Source organism: Abramis brama (assembly GCF_963993115.1).
Source record: "Abramis brama genome assembly, chromosome: 22".
Taxonomy (NCBI): domain Eukaryota; kingdom Metazoa; phylum Chordata; class Actinopteri; order Cypriniformes; family Leuciscidae; genus Abramis; species Abramis brama.
This window is the reverse complement of record NC_139984.1, coordinates 17,011,310-17,025,893: the sequence shown is the minus strand read 5'-3', so window position 1 is coordinate 17,025,893 and position 14,584 is coordinate 17,011,310. Positions and strand designations below refer to the sequence as shown.

Below are 14,584 nucleotides of genomic sequence, written 5' to 3'. Positions count from 1 at the left end.
AAATGTGCAATAGAAAAGCAGAGCTATTCCTACAGTATGTCGAATAAAGCTGAACGGCATATTTTAAGTGAATTATCATGTTGATATTTGTAAAAGGTTTGGGTTTTGCTTCTACATAAACAGTAATAGTCTTTAGTATATACAGAAATTGTCAACTTATTGGGGTCAGAGACTCTGGAGGAAAAAAAAAGAATGTTTAATTGATCAACTCAAAACAAAACCATACAAATCAAAATGGCAGACCAACTAAACAATGTGTTTTTATTTTTTATTCTGTTTTCAAGCACGTGTTCTTAAATACAATGAAGTGGTTGTGGGTTTGGCATTGGTCTATGCAGCGATAATAAGCTGCTGATCTAGACTAAACACCCACAAACGTGGGGTCTACCATGTCATATGCTTCACAGCAAATTGAGCGCCATCATAACATGATGAACCTGTGAACCACACCACAGCTTGGCTCCTTGGGTCTTGCATGAGGATCAGTGGGAGCCCAACCTTGGCAAACCCCACACAGGTGTTTATCTGTCTGTCTGCTGAAGAGGTGAGATGGAGGCAGAAAGAGGACAAAAGGGGAAAGTGAGTTTGAGTGGCATTGAGAGGGCAGGGTTTCAGTGGGCAGGGGTGAGAGGGGAGAGGAATGTCCGTGAGTCTCTGTTTTACTGCACGTTCTCCATCATCTTGAGGAATTCTGGGGGGAAAGGGACATTGTGTTACTTCAGTATCTGATCAGAATCCAGAGTTTACAAGTAAAATGAAATAAAATGTATAAACCGCATCATACCATCAAAGTCCAGCATGCCATCGTTGTTCTTGTCTCCATCTTTAAGCAGCTCATCAATCTCATCCTCTGAGATGGTTTCGCCAGTGCTGCGGAGGATCTCGGCAAACTCCTCTCTGTCGATGTAGCCATCACCGTTCCTGCAGATTGACAGCATTTCATATGCTAAAGTGAGACTAGGTCACATTAAAAAAACAGGTGTACACGGAAGATATCAAATGACATACCTGTCCAGTACGCGGAAGCATTCGGCCAACTCTTCCTCACTCTTGCCAGCCTGGTCCTCCTTTAGGAGTCTCACCATCATGACCAAGAACTCCTCAAAGTCGATGGATCCGCTGCCTACAATTTTCAGTATGAAGTACCTTAGTTATTACAATCAATATTTTTGCATTTTTATGCTTCTAACCAAACAGATCTTATAATTAATCTGTCAAAATGTATAGACATCATCACATGGACCTAAAAAAAATTCTTTACGCAAGTATGCAAACACACATGTTGAACATACTTGATGTGTTCTCTTCCATTGGCCTGAAGGATCATTCATATATGTTTTACTTTAAACGGGATGTTAATTTTCAGATAGCAAGATTCTTTTCAAACTGTTGCTCTGCCTTAGGATTAGTTCACTCCAGAATTAAATCCTGGAATGTTTTCCTCAAAAACCTTCATTTCTTTTCGACTGAAGAAAGATAGACATGAACATCTTGGATGACATGGGGGTGAGTAAATTATCAGGAAATTTTAATACTGGAGTGAACTAATCATTTGGCCTGAAAGAAATAACTGACCGTAAAAGACGTTATGCCTAAACCAGTGTCTACTGTATCGCCCCTTGTGGCAGAGCTGAGAATGCAGCAAATTGCGAAACACAAGAACGCACGAAAAAATAAGCCTGCGCATAGTATATTTTGGTCCATTGTGTGTTATATTGTGCAATGTATCTGTGGCATTTTGCTTACCGTCCTCATCGACCTCCTCGATGATTTCTTCCAACTCCTCTCTGGTTGGATTCTGACCCAACATCCTCATGACGGTACCCAACTCCTTGGTGCTGATATCACCGCCACCATCGGTGTCGAACATGTCGAAGGCAGCCTTGAACTCTTTAAGATAGACGCATAGTTTAATAGGACAGAAAGACGTGGATATCGGCGATATATCATTTTTCTGAGTGTACACTCACCGGCAAGCATCTCCTCGCTCAGATATGAGCGGGCCTCTTGTTGCGCGTCAGTCTGTGAAGTAAAAGCGCTTACATTAGGAACGGTTAGTTTCAGACATGAACAGTAGGCTACAACGTGTTCATTTGATAAATAAGGAATCCTGGTTCTTCTGGAGAGTGATTTGTTTTTGTTTTACTAGTCTGTATGAATTAAGACAGGGTTTTAGGCCTTGCAAACAGCACATGGTGCCCAGAACACTCTTCCAGGACAATTTTGCAACTATTTTAAGACTCAACACGTTATCCCCTCAGTCATTGACTGTACATGGTAATTCCGAAATAGGATCCTTGGAATGTGTCGCCTCAGCTTTAAGGTAACCCATTTAACCTAACCTGCTGACCATATCAAATAGCAGGATGTTAATCTCCACACACTTACTGATTTCTGACCACCATCCCTTATTTTAAACACCCATTAGTAGGCCTACCACTCTACTCTTATATATTTATTTATATATTTACGTAATCAAACAGGGCAACTTAATATCTTGGAAAAATGTTGCTCTTTCATGTCTCATTCATGTTAAAACTACAATGCATCGTTAAAAAAAAAAAAAAATCATGGCCCTTAGCTACTTTACAGTGGATTCTGCTGTGGGATGGTACTGAAAAAACTCAAAATAAACCAAATAAGCTTTGGTCCTGCTAACAAAAGTTAACTAGCAGTCAATTAACTTTCAATGTATATAAAATAGCAACTAAAATAATACACCTAATAAAGTTACTCTCAGATTATGTCAGACATCTCTGCCCAGACAGAGATGAGCCCAATATAAAGCAATTTTTCTTTAAAATGAGAAAAAGAGATGTAGCCTACATAAAAAAAAGTTTTTATAATATTTTAATCTATTCTTCAAAATTAGAATGATTTTTTTTTTTAACAGTACTATTGTTTTCTTTGAAATCATCATTATGGACAAGAAAAGTTACCCTACCTGAAGAATGACCCATTTTTATTTTTATTATAATGCTTGCAAAAAAAAATTAATAATAAATGCAAGGGAACTATTAATAATAGCCTACTGTAACCTTATAATATCCTTTCTTAATAATGACAGATATATACTTATAGATGTAATTTGAAATACTTGACTAATAGGCCATCTGCACATTTTTCGTTTTCATGCGTCCATTAGCAAAACTGACCGCTTAGATTATTTAAACTCTTACCATGGTTGTGGATTAGTCTCCCTCACTTATATCCACGAGAAAAGCAGTGGTCAATGCACTCACACCCCAACAGAAAGACTAGACATCAAGTGACAGTTCTGACACACTTTAAACAGGCCACCCAAGACCCGCCCACAGGCCTCCAGATTTAGAATCCTGAACTTTTAGGGTTCGGCTGCTCCCATAAGCCAATAGAAATGTGAAATGAGTACACTTTAAGAACAGTCTGCAAGAATACAGGAAAATGGTTATTCTGCCGTGTTTACTATCAAAGCCTGTATTTATTGGAAGAACTGATAAAAGACACAATAAAATGATTATTTATTGTGTCTGGTAAAGCATAATTGTGGAAATGCCATGTTAATGTTGACCACACTAATGTTGGGGCATGATTTCCTATAGCAGTCTTTCATCATGAGACTGCTTTTTCCCCTCAGAATTCCTACTAAGTCTACTAAATTAAATTAACTAAAGCTAATAATGTTATAATAATTTCAAATAAGTCATCTTTTTTTCTTAATTGTACAGATGGAAATTCATTTTTAAAATGGTGAGATCCAATAGCGTTCTGCACCCCCCGCCCCCCTTTTAGTCAAGCCGAGAAACCCTAAACCTCTTGGGAAGGTGCTGTGTTGCAAATCTTCAGCGCGCCCTGAATAGCAGATGATTTAGATCTCCACTCTACCCCACCCAAAGTCTGCAATGCAATGGCGACACAGGTACCCCAAACCCCGAAGAGCCTAAACTCGAGTTTCCATGTATAGCATGTGTTTCCTGAGCCAGTAATCGTAAGGACGTGGATTGGAGAAGGATGTGGGGGATCTCGGAGGAGGGGGTTGCAGACTATATACTTTCAGGCAGAAATGGAGTGATTTATAAAGAGATTTTGAGGAGAGCAGAGAGGTCGGGTGTGCAGTTTGCATATGAGTGCAGCTGTGGAGATTTGCATTTACAGCACTGGCATGAGATAATACCTCCATCAGTATAGCCTGAAGACAATGAGGTATTAAAAGGATCACTATCCACCATGAGAAGAAAACATGGAAATCTGACCTTTTGTCTCCGATCAGAACATAATTATGCATAACTTGCATGCTCCTGGCACAAAAGGTTGTCTTAAGGATTCTAAATTTATCTTTTTCTTGACCTTTCCTGGCCATGGGAAAACTCTGTCCTGAACGCAGGGTAAGTATGAATAATATCGGAAGAGACTAACAGACGAGAAGATAAATACAAAGTGCAACACTATGGATCTACTAGATGGCCAAAATGTTGTCTATTTTGGACATGGGGTACTGGAAACCAACATGCTGGGATGATCTTGTTTTTCTGATGGGGTGTAGTGAAATTATAGGGAGGTGGCTGATAAGATCACATGAGTCTCAGTTATAGCTTGAAATGAAACATTTAGCCTGAAATTCCTTTTATCTGTAAATTAGCTGAAATTTTCACACACAAGGAGATTAATAATATTAACACAAGGAGATAATTTTAGATAATACAATCACAAATGAACAAGTAGGTAGTTTGCCAAAACATGCCTTTTTAATAGATTTACAGAAACACTGTTAACATGTGAGCTAAAGGAAAGAGATTTCTTATCTCTATGACAACACAACATTAAGTCAGTTTCCAAGGTAAATACTGTAGCAGGGCTATTTTGAAACTGTAAAGGGAGAGGGGAAGGGGCTTGACGGAAGGTTGGAGAATGTCTTGGGAAGAAGCAGGTGTGGTAGGGGACAGCTGAGGGTAAGTGGTTTCCTCTTAAAAGGGTTGGATAGTTATTTATAGAGACCATCATATTGTGGTCCCTCAGGAACATTGCCAAGGAGAGGGCACTGATCTATAATATTCTTTGTCCCTCGCAAATTACAGCCCATTTTTATTTAAATTAGGGTGTTGCTGTGTCCTCAGCACTCTTTTCCTTGAAAGATCTCAGTGTGAATTGTTCTTCAACATCTTGACTTGCTTTCATGAAGATTTGGAGGGGATGGAATGTATGTTTTTCTTACTGGACGTTCTCCATCATTTTAAGAAACTCTGGAATGAAAATGGAAAAAGAGATGAAATATCATACAAACACATTTCCTGGCATTGTTCACACACTCTCCACAAATCTGAACATCCTTAGCATTCAGTTATTGTGATTATAAGTTTTCTTCCCTCAAATTTTGGGATTCAAAAGAACTCACTGACAACTGGAGGTCAAGAAAAAGAATCACCATGAGTATTCGTGTACTGTATTTATATCTGTATATGCATTAATACACTCTCAAAATAAAAAAAATAAAGGTCCTTTATTGGCATTGATGGTTCTATGAATAAACTTTAACATTAATAGAACCTTTCATTGCACAAAAGGTTCTTTATAATGAAAAAGGTTCTACAGATTATTTAAAGGGGAAAAAGCTGTTTAAAGAACTGTCCAGTGAAAGGCTCTTTGGGGAATCCAAAATGGTTCTTCTATTGCATCGCTTCAGATCCTTTATTTACCACAAGAGAGTAGCACGTAAAAATAGAATAAATAAGATTTGCTTTACCATCAAAATCAAGCTTTCCATCTTTGTTTGTGTCTGCATCTGCCATGAGTTCATCTATGTCTTCTTCTGCCAACGGCTCGCCAGTGGCGCGCATGATATCCCCAAACTCCTCACGATCAATGAACCCATCTTGGTTCCTGTTAAAAAAATATACATTAAAAACATTTTAATAACATTATTGTCTTGTGTTGTCAGGATGTGTTTGTTCCTCTATTAAACTGATGACTTAACGTGTTTTGTGTCATACATAGAAGCACATAATTTTGAACCATATAAATTTGACAAAAAATACATATCAATATAACTTTATTATAACTTAATTATAAGTATGAATCCATATGCAAAGGCCTGTTTCATTAAGCTCAGAATACATCACACTCGGTCTGAGGCGTTTTCCACACGGGTAGGTAGAGCACACAAGTCTGTGCTAATCCCGAGGATGAGCTTTCAATGTAAGAATGAACGTATAACCACTGTCCTAAGCACTCTAAATGATTAAAATGCTAAGCTAACATAGCTGCAAACTTATCTTTTGTTCATCCTGATGGCCAAAGAGCAACATTAGAAAGAATGATCAATGGTTAGTATGCTAACCAACTAGCATGTAAAGATAACATAGTAGCCTAGTGTATAAGACAACAAACACAGGCACGGTTGACTTTTGAAAGACTTTCTCGAAAACAGTAGTGAATATTAAAAAATATCTGTTCAGTAATTTCTGTGTGGCTTGGTCCAATGTTCATCTGAGATGATTTTGGGACAAACTTTGACAAAATTTGGAGGAGGAGGAGGAGGAGTAGCAAAAAATTTTTTTTATAAAAAGGTATTTTTTCAGATATATCTTCTGAACTCTAGGTGGCGCCATGTTCAAACATTTCAGGCACCTTAAAGTCCCCCTGTAGTCAATATCCCTTCAAACTCATCTTTGATCACCAAAATTACATATTTAAACGTTTTTTCCTTGAAAAAAAAAATGATTCAGGCCTTAAAATAGCTTGAATGTAACTCTACACTCTTGCCTCATTTAGTATACGTGGATCTATGAATATGCAAATTAGCCCCGCCTCCACCCACTCACAGCAGCCCAGATACCCATTTGTTGACGTGATTGGTAACAAGGTAGTTTGTGACATCAGAAACACCAGCGATTTCAAACCGCGATTTTGAGACCGTCTTTGGTTCACTGCAGTTTTAAGAAGAAAATACTCAGCAAACTTCAAATTAAAAAAAAAAAAATTAACCCTCATGTGGTCTTCGGGTCATTTTGACCCGGAGAAGATTTTCTTTTTCCCCAAAATACTAGTTAATGTTATCGCATTGGACTGAAACTTAGTGATTCTGTTCCAAAAGGGTATAACTACTTCTCAAATGTTTTTTGAAAATTTTCTTACTTTTTTAGGGGTGGTTTTGTTACCTTGTTACACTTGTGGTCTTCCCGGGTCAAAATGACCCGCCCATAAAAAATAGCTTATAAATCACTCATTATACCATATTTTTACCAAATCTTGGATTCAATCTTTTTGTCAACTTGTTCTCGTTCAATTAGGACTGGTTTTGTATTTTCATTTGCATCTGATTAATTGTGGGCCTCATTTATCTGAGAGTAGGCATCTAATTTTTTGAGTAAAAAAAACTTAATTTTTTAATAATTTTGGAATTTTTTTTTTTTTTTTTTTTTAAATTGGTACTGTTGATCACACTAGTCTACTTTAATGTTTCAACGGGAAGTTTGTTTTGAAAAACTTTTATTTTGTAAAAAATGGTACATAGTCACACTTGTGGTCTTCCCGGGTCAAAATGACCCGCCTATAAAAAATAGCTTATAAAGCACTCATTATACCATATTTTCACCCAATCTTGGATTCAATCTTTTTGTCAACTTGTTCTCTTTCAATTAGGACTAGTTTTGTATTTCCATTTGCATCTGATTAATCGTAGGCCTCATTTATCTGAGAGTAGGCATCTCATTTTTTGAGTAAAAAAAAAATATTTTTGAATAATTTTTGGAAAAATAAAATAAAATCTGAAGAAAATTGGCACTGTTGATCACACTAGTGTACTTTAATTTTTCACCAGGAATTTTGTTTTGAAAAACTTTTATTTTGTACAATATGGCACAGAGTTACACTTGTGGTGTTCCACTGGGCCATTGAGGGCCATTGTGGGCCATTGTTTCAATGGGCCATTGAAAGTGAATGGGAGAGACCAATGCAAAAAATGAATGGAACAACACAAAATAGGTATCATTTTAAAGCTTAGAATCTCAGCTTTTTAATGCACCTAATCACTTTGATCAACTCCTAACGAGAGCTGAGTTATCACTCTAAAACAGAGTGTTCCCCCGCAGGCGCCACCTAGCTGCGAAATAAATAATCATAATATTTTTCAAAACTATTACCTTGATCAACTTAAAATAGGTGTCATTTGAAAGCTTAGAGTCTGAAATTTACAATGAATGTAGCCAATTTGATAAACTCCTAAGTAGTGCTGAGTTATTTGCTGATAAATAGAAAAAAAACAAATTCATAATTTATAAACTACTTTTTTGTACTACATTCAGCAATATGTCAAATACATCATACAGCTCAGATAGTCCTGTGTCATATGTCATTTGAAAGGTCTCAATTTGTAGAATACAGCAAGCATAATTGTTTCAGGCTTTTTACTAAACTTGAGTGAGATTTTTGTAAAAGAAGCCCTTCAAGAGACCCATGTGTAAACCATACATGGATGGTACAATTTTAGACACATTTCCGCTCGTAACTTCATGAAACATGCTCCGATTGTGGAAAATGACACATCATTATTTACAGCAGATGCTTACAATTAAAATGAGTCCAAACTCAACATAATCCATCACTCAGAACTAAAGATATTCCTCATGGAGTTCTAACACAAAAAATACTACAGACACACAGACTCACATAGCCAAGCAAGGTAGCTTAGACTTGGCCTTTTTACTCGTAACTTCATGAAACATACATCGATCATGGAAAATGACACATCGTTATTTACAGCAGGAGCTCACGATTAAAAAGAGCCCAAACTCAATATATTCCATCAATAAGATCTAAAGATATTCCTCATGGAACTCTAACACAAAAAATACCACAGACGTACCTAGCCAAGTATATACTCATGAAGCTCTCACGTTTGGTTTTTGCTCATAACTTCACGAAGCATGCACAGATCGTAGAAAAATGTACATCATTATTTTCAGTAGACTATCACAATTAAAAAGAGCCCAAACTCAGCATAATCCATCACTCAGATCTAAAGATATTCCTAATGGAGTTGTAACACACAAACCCCCACAGGCGCTCACAGAGCCTTGAATATAGATGTAGCCTAGCACTTATGTCGCGTTTTAACTCATAACTCAATGAAGCATGCATAAATTGTGGAAAATGGCACATCATTATTTACATGAGATTGTTAAGATTAAAAAGAGCCCAAACTCACCATAATCCATCACATGCTCATATGTGTACATAAACAATGAACATGCTCCTGAAAATGTTTCAGTCTCTCCCATTCACTTTCAATGGCCCATTGAAACAATGGCCCTCAATGGCCCAGTGGAACACCGCAAGTGTAATTCTGTGCCATTTTGTACAAAATAAAAGTTTTTCAAAACAAAATTCCTGGTGAAAAATTAAAGTAGACTAGTGTGATCAACAGTGCCAATTTTCTTCAGATTTTATTTAATATTTCCAAAATTATTCAAAAATAATGGTTTTTTTACTCAAAAAATGAGATGCCTACTCTCAAATAAATGAGGCCTACGGTTAATCAGATGCAAATAGAAATATAAAACCAGTCCTAATTGAAACAGAACAAGTTGACAAAAAGATTGAATCCAAGATTGGGTGAAAATATGGTATAATGAGTGATTTATAAGCTATTTTTAATAGGCGGGTCATTTTGACCCGGGAAGACCACAAGTGTGACAATGTGCCATTTTGTACAAAATAAAAGTTTTTCAAAACAAAATTCCTGGTGAAATATTAAAGTAGACTAGTGTGATAAACAGTGCCAATTTTCTTCAGATTTCATTTAATATTTCCAAAATTAATCAAAAATAATGTTTTTTTTACTCAAAAAATGAGATCCCTACTGTCAAATAAATGAGGCCTACAATTAATTAGATGCAAATAGAAATATAAAACCAGTCCTAATTGAAAGAGAACAAGTTGACAAAAAGATTGAATCCAAGATTGGGTGAAAATATGGTATAATGAGTGATTTATAAGCTATTTTTTATAGGCGGGTCATTTTGACCCGGGAAGACCACAAGTGTGACAATGTGCCATTTTGTACAAAATAAAAGTTTTTCAAAACAAAATTCCTGGTGAAAAATTAAAGTAGACTAGTGTGATAAACAGTGCCAATTTTCTTCAGATTTCAATTAATATTTCCAAAATTAATCAAAAATAATGTTTTTTTTACTAAAAAAATGAGATCCCTACTGTCAAATAAATGAGGCCTACAATTAATTAGATGCAAATAGAAATATAAAACCAGTCCTAATCGAAAGAGAACAAGTTGACAAAAAGATTGAATCCAAGATTGGGTGAAAATGTGGTATAATGAGTGATTTATAAGCTATTTTTTATAGGCGGGTCATTTTGACCCAGGAAGACCACAAGTGTGACAATGTGCCATTTTGTACAAAATAAAAGTTTTTCAAAACAAAATTCCTGGTGAAAAATTAAAGTAGACTAGTGTGATAAACAGTGCCAATTTTCTTCAGATTTCATTTAATATTTCCAAAATTATTCAAAAATATTCAAAAATAATGTTTTTTTTACTCAAAAAATTAGATCCCTACTGTCAAATAAATGAGGCCTACGATTAATTAGATGCAAATAGAAATATAAAACCAGTCCTAATTGAAAGAGAACAAGTTGACAAAAAGATTGATTCCAAGATTGGGTGAAAATATGGTATAATGAGTGATTTATAAGCTATTTTTTATAGGCGGGTCATTTTGACCCGGGAAGACCACAGGTGTTATAGGGTTTTGAACACCACATGAAGCATGAAATGGACTATGAATTTGCATTTGCAGAGAATCAATAAGGACCGGAGGGTGACCTACTTGTCAAAGACACGGAAGCATTCAGATAGCTCCTCTTCGGATTTGCCAGCTTGGTCTTCTTTTAGCTGCTGCACCATCATGACCAAGAACTCCTCAAAGTCGATAGTGCCACTGCCTGAGGATGCAAAACGTATGTGATGGGACAGACTGAAATGCATAGAGGAATAAAAAGATCAATTTTGAGCATTTGGTTTCTAAAGTGTGGTTGGCACAAACCATTTTTGTGTTGCGACTTACCATCTTCATCTACTTCTTCAATGATGGCATCCAGCTCTTCTCTGGTTGGGTTCTGACCCAACATCCTCATGACGGTACCCAACTCCTTGGTGCTGATATCACCGCCACCATCGGTGTCGAACATGTCAAAGGCAGCCTTGAACTCTTTGATTTCAGATGATAAAAAGATACAAATAATAATAATAATACACTGAAGACAAGAATTCCAAGGCACTCGAATGTTAGTGAAAAAAGTTATTTTGTTTCATTCACACAAGTACACCTACGCGTTGCGGCTACATGCCTTCATCAGTGTGTCATATATAATAATAATAATACAATTCAAAACAGGATGTGAAAGGCTGTGTGAGCAGAACCTTTTATTTTAACACCTGACCTCAGAAAAGCGAGCCGTGTGAGTAAAATGTGTCAAATTTAATGAGAAAAATGTTCACACACTCACCAGAAATCATTTCCTCACTGAGGAAAGAGCGGGCGTCTGCCTGGGCATCAGTGGGCTAATAAGAAACAGATTACTATATAATATGAACCTCATGGGGCTTTAACACATCAGACTGAAAATTTAAAATGACTTTGGAAATAAAATGTATAATATATGTACAGAAATATTCATGACAAATAAAGAGCAGACACAGGAACAACCAGATGAAAACCTTTCCTTTGAAAGAGTTCAACTTTTCTTTTTTTTTCTTTTTAAGTACAAAGTATATGATACTTGTGCTGTTATCATAATTAGCTAAATGAATTAACTAGTTTGATATTTTGTTATTGGATGCAATCACATTTATACATTTTTAGTTTACCCCTAAATGTTAATTAATGCATTAACTATCAAACATGTACAAACAGTTAAGGCTGCTGTTCTTCATGCATGAATCCTTATGCCTCATGTTGTAGTTAAGGATAACAACACAGAACAACTGCAGCAAAGTGACAGCAAACCTCAATATTCATCCTTAAGACCATGTTTCCACAGAAAACTTCACAAAGCCAACATCAATGAAAGAGCTCCAATTGCTAAAAATCTTAGACACCACTGCTAAAATGTGAAAAAGATGGTGTTATGATCATAAACAGATGGAGCACCAAGATGTACTTCTACCCTGGTCAGCTTAAATCACCTGATTTGAATATTATTGAACTATGTGGGTAGATTTTGGAGAGATTCCCTCCTTCAACATCTCTGAAGCAGCTGTGGTTATGGATATGCAGTAAATAAATTAAATAAATGAAGCAACATATATAGAACTCCTTGATTTAATAAAATAAAGACGTGCTCAGCGTCACAAAGAAATGTGAATGTGACATTTCATGAAGGCCTGTACATTAATCTTACATGGCCCAGAATACATTTGACACATTTGATTAAGAAATCTTGCAAATGTTCCCAGTACAAGAACACATGACAATTTCAGTAATGTATTGTAGCAATAGATCACATCTCTTCTCATGTATGGAAAAGTACTTTTTTTTCCTTCTTCTTTTTTTTTTTTTTTTACATTGCCTTCTTTAGGAGGTTCTTAAACACTAACATTAAATCTAATTTTATAAAATGTATACACTTTAGATTCAATATTATGTTCTTGGAATACAAAATAAGCACCTGTCTTCTTTATCATCTGTATTAAGTGGCAATAATGAGTTCTTATACTGGGAATATTTGCAAGATTTCTTTATCAAATGTGTTCTGGACCGTGAGATTCATGTACGGACCTTTGAAATGGAAGTGGAACTACAAGACATCTGCCGAACATCTCTGAACACAGTGCTTAATTATAGCAGTAACAAATACCTACAAAGGAAAAATGTCATTAACTAACACCTCCTGCATCACACGTTCCATCGCTATCTTCTCTTTTTTCTCTTTTTTCGTGTCTTGTCTTTTAATTGGTGGGGCACAAAAGCTCTAACCAGATACAACAAGCATTGTTTCTTATTATCTTGTGGAGCAAATACCCATTGTCTCTCTTGTCCGGTCGTCGGTTTTATGTAAAAAACTAACACCTACAGCCCTCTTATAGAGCCAGAATCCTTTTTGTCCACATGTACTGTAAACAATTACGAGGAACCACAACATGGCATTGCAAATATCAAAGCACCATGACAGTCTCAGCAATTTTGTCAAACCCTATATGTTCCCTCTTTTTGATAATGAGGATTAAGACATGTATCCGGAGACCACAAACAAGGCCAAACACTATCAAAGATGACATGCAAAGAAGAGGAGTCAATCACTTGTAGCATGTAAATTAAATACTTAACAGTAGGCTAGTGATAGTTCACTAATAAATGACTACTGCACTGCTATGAATTTTACTTGAACTGTAAACATACCTGCAAACACAAGCCAAACAACTCAAATGCAAGCCTTATAATCTGCAGGCTTAGTTTTGACATACCGTTCTACACTTCAAAAAAATTGCTTTATGTGTAACATAAACTCCTTTTATTCAAGTAAAACTATTATTTAATATGACTGAATCATCTTGATGTCATTTAAGTTAGAGCAAGTATATGGGTTAGAGGTTAAGATCAAGTAAAAATTGCTCCTTGTAAAATTTTAAAACCTGCACATATCCACTTTTTCATTAGATCTTCTAAAAAATATTCCAGTCATAAGTATGCATCCATATAAAGATCACTGACTGACTGAAGCATCTTGTCCATATCCACTTTCCAGATATCTTACCATACTGACAGCTTGTTAGTGAGATCAGTGTGTATCTGAAAACAGTATTGGTCTTCTGTCCAGCAGCCTTTCTCCTAAATGTGCGCTGATGGACAAATGTCTCCAGACTCCCCTAATAAGACCTCATATTATTCTCACCTTTCTAGAAAATGGCCAGGATTGGACAAGAAACTCAAGACAGTGAACTTGTCAACCAATGTCTGTGTAGCCTTTAAAAAGCGCCACCCCTCTTCTTCATCCCTTTCTAATCCATCGTCACCTCTATTTGCCCTCCATTGCCCCATATTTAGCTGAAGGATGGTCTCAAATTTCCCTTCCAAAATAAATAAATAATAATAATAATGAGAGGTTATTTAGGTAGTCTATAAACAGCTTCCAGAAACAGATGTAGGCTAAACTCACTTCCACATAAAGGGTAGGATTTGTGCCCTCATCCACATGCCTGTATTTCTTCACCCTTATCTGTCAATCTGTCCATCCAAACGAGACAATGAAAGGTGGCTTTGCATGTGTTCAGCAAGTCAGTCATTGTATCAGTTTATTACACTGTTACTCACCAAATAAATAACAATGTGGACATAAAGTATTGATTTTTAACTTTTCAATCTGACTATCTCAACTTTTTTAACTACTGAGTTGAAATTTTGAGTTGAAACCTACTACTTGCGCAGATTCTTATTTTTTTACTTTACACCTAAAATATTGCTATTTTATAAGAAGTCCTGATTTCATTTTTACTAGAACCTACTTTTTTTAAGGGTTGTGAAGTTCATTCTTCATAAATTGTACAGCAGAAGGCCTTCCTACTCAAACAGTATATGATTTTGGATGCTTTTAA

The 14,584-nt window shown here is 36.0% G+C and overlaps 2 protein-coding genes across 2 annotated transcripts; both read right to left on the bottom strand.

Moving 5' to 3' along the window:
* Positions 1-235: 235 nt before the first annotated feature.
* Positions 236-3,320, bottom strand: tnnc2.2 (troponin C2, fast skeletal type, tandem duplicate 2). The gene is made up of 6 exons (XM_084098480.1): positions 3,180-3,320; positions 1,971-2,022; positions 1,747-1,890; positions 1,009-1,123; positions 785-921; positions 236-691 (listed from the first exon to the last, which is right to left on the bottom strand). Exons 1-6 carry the CDS (start codon positions 3,180-3,182, stop codon positions 660-662), a joined length of 483 nt encoding a protein of 160 aa, XP_083954606.1. The 5' UTR covers positions 3,183-3,320; the 3' UTR covers positions 236-659.
* A 1,382-nt stretch (positions 3,321-4,702) lies between these two features.
* On the bottom strand, positions 4,703-13,857 carry tnnc2.1 (troponin C2, fast skeletal type, tandem duplicate 1). Its single transcript, XM_084098479.1, has 6 exons — positions 13,747-13,857; positions 11,500-11,554; positions 11,058-11,201; positions 10,821-10,935; positions 5,720-5,856; positions 4,703-5,219 (listed from the first exon to the last, which is right to left on the bottom strand). Exons 1-6 carry the CDS (start codon positions 13,747-13,749, stop codon positions 5,188-5,190), a joined length of 486 nt encoding a protein of 161 aa, XP_083954605.1. The 5' UTR covers positions 13,750-13,857; the 3' UTR covers positions 4,703-5,187.
* Between the last annotated feature and the right edge of the window lie 727 nt (positions 13,858-14,584).